Here is an 8,553-nt window from a genome sequence, read left to right as displayed (position 1 = left end):
TTAACGATTACGACTACTACCACGTAGTTCCTAAAAATTTTAAGTTTACAATTCCCGTAATTGTAATCATGAAAATTAGGATTGCGATTACAATAGTAAGTTTCCCTACATATGCAACACGATAAGTATTACGATACTATCGAAAATATCGATAGTATTTTTTAAACTATCGAAACTATCGAATGGCGCCACTATCGATAGTTTTGCGCAATGGTAGCGTGCACGGCTAACCACAACACCACAGAGGCCGCTGTGTAACTTATTTTCTTCACTATTTACAGGTTTTTACAGGAAGCTGTTCCAGGTGACCACCTTCCCTGCAAATCATTTAAAACCTGCAAATCCTGAAGCATGTGCAACGCAACTCATGGGTACGGTTTCGTTATTTGTACAACGATTTCGGGTTGCTGTGTCCAAACGCGTGACCTGCACCAAAAGAAATTTTACACAGAGTTGTAGACAATTTACCGTTATTCAGCTTAAAAAAGTAGTGGTTCCCCTTAATCACATATATCGTTCGAACCAATTTAACAATCTTAATACGAAACACGGCAAATGAAAGCTAATAAAATTCTCCATAGAACATATATATGTACATCACTTTCCGCTAGGGAAATCATTACAGTTTTTTTTATTTTTATGAAAAAATTAAAAAAATGCAACTTCAACAGAAGAATAATTTAAAAACTAACAGGTTCTGTGCCAAATTTTTGCAATTGTGCTAAAGCCTGTTCGGTTATAAAAAAAATCAAGTTACTAATGAAAGAAAGCGAGGTGAAATAAATAAATAATTAAAGGGGTAGTTAAATGTTCCCTCCACAATTTAAGCACGCTCCGAGCATTGGTCACCAGGTTGCCGTGTATGATCTTACAGAAATTCGCTCTCATCTTGAAACGTAATCGGGAGTTTGTTTTTCTACGCAAAAAGGAATGAAGTGAAGACATCTATTAGGTCATATAAAATTTATAATTTTTTTATATTGAAAGAGTGGTCATGGCGGTTATATTATTTCAAGAGACTTTCTTCGAGATATTGAATGGATTTTTTTATTTTTAGTTATATTGCTACAAATAAATAGAAAATACACGCAATGAATCACTAAGTACACACCAAGTTGCATCATGGGGATAAATTTGATTACGTATGTAGAAGAAAATAACAAACAAAAAAAAATAACGACTGCAGCCATCCAATGTCTTTAATCTTATCTTGATGAAAAATTTAAATATGTTTCTATTTTTTATACATAGGCTGAGAAACAAGCCAAAGCCATCAGCCGCCTAACTGCAGCATCATAAATTCTGCAGTTCATCAACACATCCGCTACTACTTATTAGTTTAGCTATCGGTGTTATCTTGACAAGTGTTTGCTCTAATTCGCCAAAACGGTTTACTCGTAAGTTTTCTGGTCTTATCTTGACAGTGAATCTGAATGAAGTGTGCCAAGATAAAATTTTCGCATAAAAGGCCAAGACTGTCGCAGCCACTTATTAGTAACGAATAAATTTTCGAAAACAACGATGACTACGACAAAATTCACTAGATTAGCCTTGCTGCTACTGGTAATACTTTTTAAAAATTTGCAAATTAAAACGTGTTTAAAAGAGTTTCAAAATGATCATTATGGAATAGAGTTTATTCAAACACTTAATCAATGCATTAATTAAAAAAAATATCGATTTTCTGAGAGTATTCAAGAACAAAATTATCAGGAAAAATTTTGCAAGTGTTGTGGGAAACTTATGAACAGATGAATTAAATAAAAATAAATTTATCCAAACTAGAAAAAGTAATACATATGTATACAAAAACTAATGTGGTTTCCTTTTTCTTTCGTAGTTCGCTTCTGCAGCTACAGCGCAACTGGCTCAAGGCATCAACTGCTACGGTAAAGCATACGTCTGCGTTGGTCCCCTCAACTACAAAGGCTGCGCAGGAGATGCTCAAGGTAATAGCTTTGCTACCGGTAACGCCATCCAGTGTCCACCCAATCACCGCTGCGTAAACGATGGCGTAGAAATTTGCATTCCACTTAAGTCGACCACGGCGGAACCTCAAGCAGTTCCTTTGATCAATACACAGCCAAGAGCTTTCAATTCACCTTCAACAGAAGCACCATTTCAGTCAACTTCTTTAAGTTCCGATTCTACGAACTTAATAACCACTTCTACTTCACAACCAGCAGCTTCATCCTCTGCTCCAATTCAAGAAAAGCCAAGTATTCCTGCGGACGCAACCACCGCTGCTGGTGGGCCAATATGGACTACATATTCAACTGAGGATGCCATTATTTGGGATACCACAACAGATGGTATAACGACAGAAACAGATGTAAACACGCTTGAGCCGCAATCATCAGCTGTTCCAAACAGGCTATTATACTCCACTGTACTCCCGGAGGAAACGACAACTGTTCCAGCAGAAACAACTTCTTTTCCAAGCGAAGCCACAGACGCCACTGACGCCACCACCATCTTGGACACTGATGAGACATTGATAGCGACAATTACAGCTGATCCCAGTACTCTAGACGATGTTAACACTATCTATGTGACAAGTTCACTTAAAGAATCAACTTTAATTTCCGTCGAAACCACAACTGAAATTCCAGTTTCAGAAACAACCATTTGGGAAACTACTACAGGACTGGGCGATGCCACTATTCCCACAGGCGTTTATGATCCACCTTTCACTAGCAACGAGCTTAGTCCTACTGAGAATGGAATACAGGGCCCGAATACACCAGCCGATACCACGTCGCCTGTCGATCCGAGTACGCCAGTGAACCCGAATGGATCGCTTGGTCCCAATGAACCAGTAGACCCTGCGTCGCCCGCAGATCCAGATATTCCAGTAAACCCGAATGGATCAACTGGCCCCAATGCACCAGTAGATCCCGCGTCGCCCGTAGATCCGAGTGCTCAAGGAAACCCGAATGGATCAGTTGGCCCTAACGCCTTAGTAGACCCTGTGTCGCCTGTAGACCCTAGTGCTCCGGTGAACCCGAATGAATCAGTTGGCCCCAATGCGCCTGTAGAGCCCACGTCGCCTATAGATCCTGCTGGTCCAGTGAACCCGAATGGATCAGTGAGCCCCAATGCACCAGTAGGCAACGAGTCGCCTGTAGATCCGAGTGGTCCAGTAAAACCGAATGGATCAGTTGGCCCCAGTGCACCAGTAGATCCCACTTCGCCCCTAGATCCTAGTGCTCCGGTGAACCCGAATGGATCTGTGGGCCCCAATGCACCAGTAGACCCCGCGTCACCTGTAGATCCTAGTGCTCCAGTGAACCCTAATGAATTAGTTGGACCCAGTGCACCAGTAGACCCCGCCTCACCTGTATATCCTAGTGCTCCAGTAAACCAGAATGAATCAGTTGGCCATAATGCACCAGTAGACCCCGCGTCGCCCGTAGATCCGAATGCTCCAGTGAACCCGAAAGGATCAGTTGGCCCCAATGTACCAGTAGATCTCGCGTCGCCTGTAGACCCTAGCGCTTCAGTGAACCCGAATGGCTCAGTGAGCCTCAATGCACCAGTAGACCCCGCGTCGCCTGTAGATCCTAGTGCTTCAGTAAACCCGAATGGATCAGTGGGTCCCAATGCACCAGTGGATCCCACGTCGCCCGTAGATCCGAGTGCTCCCGTGAGCCCGAATGGATCAGTGGGCCCCAATGCACCGGTAGACCCCGCTTCACCTGTAGATCCTAGTGCTCCAGTGAACCCTAATGAATTAGTTGGACCCAGTGCACCAGTAGACCCCGCCTCACCTGTATATCCTAGTGCTCCAGTAAACCAGAATGAATCAGTTGGCCATAATGCACCAGTAGACCCCGCGTCGCCCGTAGATCCGAATGCTCCAGTGAACCCGAAAGGATCAGTTGGCCCCAATGTACCAGTAGATCTCGCGTCGCCTGTAGACCCTAGCGCTTCAGTGAACCCGAATGGCTCAGTGAGCCTCAATGCACCAGTAGACCCCGCGTCGCCTGTAGATCCTAGTGCTTCAGTAAACCCGAATGGATCAGTGGGTCCCAATGCACCAGTGGATCCCACGTCGCCCGTAGATCCGAGTGCTCCCGTGAGCCCGAATGGATCAGTGGGCCCCAATGCACCAGTAGACCCCGCGTCGCCTTTAGATCCTAGTGCTTCAGTGAACCCGAATGGATCAGTGAGCCTCAATGCACCAGTAGACCCCGCGTCGCCTTTAGATCCTAGTGCTTCAGTGAACGCAAATGGATCAGTGGGTCCCAATGCACCAGTGGTTCCCACGTCGCCCGAAGATCCGAGTGCACCCGTGAGCCCGAATGGATCAGTGAGCCTCAATGCACCAGTAGACCCCGCGTCGCCTTTAGATCCTAGTGCTTCAGTGAACGCAAATGGATCAGTGGGTCCCAATGCACCAGTGGTTCCCACGTCGCCCGAAGATCCGAGTGCACCCGTGAGCCCGAATGGATCAGTGGGCCCCAATGCACCGGTAGACCCCGCTTCACCTGTAGATCCTAGTGCTCCAGTGAACCCTAATGAATTAGTTGGACCCAGTGCACCAGTAGACCCCGCGTCGCCCGTAGATCCGAGTGCTCCCGTGAGCCCGAATGGATCAGTGAGCCTCAATGTACCAGTAGACCCCGCGTCGCCCGTAGATCCGAGTGCTCCCGTGAGCCCGAATGGATCAGTGAGCCTCAATGTACCAGTAGACCCCGCGTCGCCCGTAGATCCGAGTGCTCCCGTGAGCCCGAATGGATCAGTGAGCCTCAATGTACCAGTAGACCCCGCGTCGCCCGTAGATCCGAGTGCTCCCGTGAGCCCGAATGGATCAGTGAGCCTCAATGTACCAGTAGACCCCGCGTCGCCCGTAGATCCGAGTGCTCCCGTGAGCCCGAATGGATCAGTGAGCCTCAATGTACCAGTAGACCCCGCGTTGCCTGTAGATCCTAGTGCTTCAGTGAACCCGAATGGATCAGTTGGCCCCAATGCACCAGTGGATCCCACGTCGCCCGTAGATCCGAGTGCTCCCGTGAGCCCGAATGGGTCAGCGAGCCTCAATGCACCAGTAGACCCCGCGTTGCCTGTAGATCCTAGTGCTTCAGTGAACCCGAATGGATCAGTGAGCCTCAATGTAACAGTAGACCCCGCGTCGCCTTTAGATCCTAGTGCTTCAGTGAACGCAAATGCATCAGTGGGCCCCAATGTACCAGCAGATCCCGCGTCGCCTGTAGATCCTAGTGCTTCAGTGAATCCGTATGGATCAGTGAGCCTCAATGCACCAGTAGACCCCGCGTCACCCGTAGATCCTAGTGTACCAGTGAACCCGAATGGATCAGTTGGCCCCACTGCACCAGTGGATTCCACGTCGCCCGTAGATCCGAGTGCTCCAGTAAACCCGAATGGATCAGTGGGCCCCAATGCACCAGTAGACCCCGCGTCGCCTGTAGATCCTAGTGCTTCAGTAAACCCGAATGGATCAGTTGGCCCCAATGCACCAGTAGACCCCGCGTCGCCTGTAGATCCTAGTGCTCCAGTGAATCCGAGTGCTCCAGTTGGCCCCAAAGCACCAGTAGACCAGGCGTCGCCTCTGCCAGTCGGTCCAAATGGAACTGTTCACCCTAAGCCACCAATTGATTCAAATGCGCCAGTGAATGGCATTGTTGGGGCGCCTACACCCGCTATAAGCTCGAGTAGGCCAGTTGTTCCAGACACACCAGTCAATCCCAATTCACAAGCGCATGCCAACAGGCCATTTAATCCCAATGCTTCAGTCGGCCCCAGCGCTCCATTTAATCCCAATGCCCCAGTTTCTTCGAACGCACCAGTCCATTCACATGTAAAAAATATTCCAATGCTTCCGAGGTTACCTGAACATGCTGACCGTTCCGTTTGGTCACATTTTGCCGCTCATAATTATGCTGATAACTCCAGTGGTAGAAGAGATGAAAGTTGGTGGCGACGTGTTTTCGCTAATTTACCAGGCCATGCCAATCTACCAAAAGGAGGAAACGAAAGACATAATGGATGGCAGCTTTTGCCCAACCGCCAAGTGCAACCTGTTCGGCCTGGTTGGCCTGTGTGGCCTGCCAAATCTCACCCGTCAAACCAGGAGTCAGGAGATAGCCAGTCCACTGAATTAGGCTCTGACAAAAATTTGCCGAAAGCAGGCGAATCCATGGAAGAAAAGCCCAAGTCCAATAGTAGAGGAATAAAATCAAAGGACAACAAAGATCCTAAGGAACAAAAAGAGGAGAGTTCGGGTGAAAACAAATCAATAAGTACCAAAATAGAATCAGAGGACAGCAAGGATTCAAAAGAAAAAAATGAGCAGACTTCGACGGAAAAGAAATCGGAGAAGGGCAAAAAAGATTTAGAGGAGAGTAAAGATTCTGAAGATGTAAAGGAAAAGTCCGATAGCAACCAAGATGAGGAAAACGACGATAGCAACTCCAAAGAGCAAAAGGAACTAATTAAAAAAGTCTTGAAGAAGCTTAAGGACAACAAATGTGACGAAGATGACATTTACCCAGATCCCAGAGATTGTAACAAGTTCTATCTATGTGTCGAAAAGTCGGATAAGACTAAGCTCACGCATCTACGGTGCGATAGTGAGGAACGGTTTGACTCCGAAAAGCTGAAATGTGTAAATAAGCATAAGGCAAAGTGCTTGACTAAGCAAGAATTTATCGAAGAGTTTGCGTGATTCCAAACTTTTGAAGTTGCAAAATGGGGAGATAAAAGCCCTCAACAAATAATTATAAGAAAGATAAATAATCGGGTTTTTTTCAAAACCTTTAAACTTGCATTAGGAAAGCGAAGTTGTGCAGTCCTATTTGTTTACCCATGCATGTAGATGTGAGAATTTCACAAACTGCAGTCGTAAAGGCTTGCCAGATAAAGATTTTAAATACAAACTCAGTCGAGCCGATGATTTAATTTTCGCTTATTTACTAAAATACTGTCACATCTCAAAAACGCTTATTTTCAGGAGAGTCATTTAAGGTTTTCGATTGAGACTATCATGCAAAAATGGAAATGCATATTTGCTTCATACGCGGAAAATAGTCAAGAGTTCTATCACTAAATTGTTACAGTATGTACATATATGAATCTTAATATAAGAAGTTATTCTGCATAATTTGTTCAAACCCCGTTTCTTGTGTTATGGCAGTCTTTTAGTAAATCAGCGTCTTGTTTTGTTTATTTTTATTACTATTACTAATTTTATATTATGTGGTACGTTTTTTTTTTGTCATGCGTGCAGATGCTTAGCAATACCGTCCGAATTTAAGGATGTCATTTGCTCGGGGTGGGACACCACCTGCGTCAATATCAGGCGCATGCAGAGTGAAAGCGGGGAAATTAACGTTTGAACCTATTTAAAATATTTTTCGTTCTCGCATTATTAAGTAGTTTTTACTGTCAACCACAATGTCACTTGTGCTTCCTTTTTCGTCAAATTTGGCGGCAGTCATACACATGTATGTACATTAGGGTAATCCAAAAATACACGTGGAAAAGTAAAGTCGGAATTTTTATGCTCTCACCCCCTAGGATTGTTCTATACCGAAAAAAATTTATCCCAATTTTTTTATTTCAAAATTAAAAAATATTTAGAGGTCGCTCAAAGCGGCCAAAGTTTTCCATGTATAGAATTCTTAAAAATAAATATTTTTCTATGAGAGAACTCAATTTGTCTGCAGCAGATTCCCAATAATAATACTCAAATTTTTATTTAACCATTTTTTCATCGCAACTTTAATTTATAGGTCCGCCAATAACCCACAAAAACCCCGAAAAATTCAATGGGTGAACCAATAAAAAATCGTTAGTATAAAAAATGGTTAAATCAACAATTGGGTCTTATTACTGAAAGTCTCCTGTAGGGAATAAGAGTTTTCCGATCGAAAAATATTGGTTTTCAAGAATTCTATACCATTTCAACGAAAAGTGGTTTTTTCCCCATATAAAAATACATGGAAAACTTTGAGCGCTTTGAGCGGCCTCTAAATATTTTTTGATTTCAAAATAAAAAAATAGGGGTATACTTTTTTTCGATATAGAACAATCCTAGGGGGTGAGAGCATTACAATTCCGAGTTTACTGTTTTGGGCCACCCTAATGTACATACAAACATACATACATACATCCTGCGTAAGTTTGTGTGTGCCGACGACGCCTGAAACAGCTTTAATTGCAATGCAACATTGTACTATTTGCGCGGTAAATTTGCTCTTGCCATTCTGGGACGATGTGAATTAATGCCTGATTTTCATAAGGCTTTTTTGCTATTCGTTGCCATGTATTGCATGTACGTACCAAAAGCGGCAATGATGGGCAGTTGGGAGCCGATATGTTTGGTCATTTAAAGGTTTGTTTGGCCTTTTACCTTTTGCACCAATCGCTGTTTTCGCTATCTTTACTGCGGATGTGGACACCGGGACTGGTTGTTTGTTTGTAGTTGCAGCTTTGTCTGCGGTTTGCCTGTTTCACCAATGCAATGTTCGTTTGTCTGTTTTTGATGTGACCACTGATTGTGGTTTTTCTGCTTTTGAACATAAATCTCTT

At 44.4% G+C, this 8,553-nt stretch overlaps 1 protein-coding gene across 1 annotated transcript; it reads left to right on the top strand.

Annotated features, from left to right (window-relative positions):
* Positions 1–1,521: 1,521 nt before the first annotated feature.
* LOC108373147 (collagen alpha-2(I) chain-like) lies at positions 1,522–6,703 on the top strand. The gene is made up of 2 exons (XM_017628997.1): positions 1,522–1,563; positions 1,841–6,703. Exons 1-2 carry the CDS (start codon positions 1,522–1,524, stop codon positions 6,686–6,688), a joined length of 4,890 nt encoding a protein of 1,629 aa, XP_017484486.1. The 3' UTR covers positions 6,689–6,703.
* The last annotated feature ends 1,850 nt before the right edge of the window (positions 6,704–8,553 follow it).

The sequence above is a fragment of the Rhagoletis zephyria genome, unplaced genomic scaffold (assembly GCF_001687245.7).
Source record: "Rhagoletis zephyria isolate East Lansing unplaced genomic scaffold, Rhagoletis_zephyria_1.1 Rzeph_scaffold_06420, whole genome shotgun sequence".
NCBI lineage: Eukaryota > Metazoa > Arthropoda > Insecta > Diptera > Tephritidae > Rhagoletis > Rhagoletis zephyria.
The sequence above is the reverse complement of the archived record's forward strand: the minus strand, read 5'-3'. Positions and strand labels throughout refer to the sequence as shown.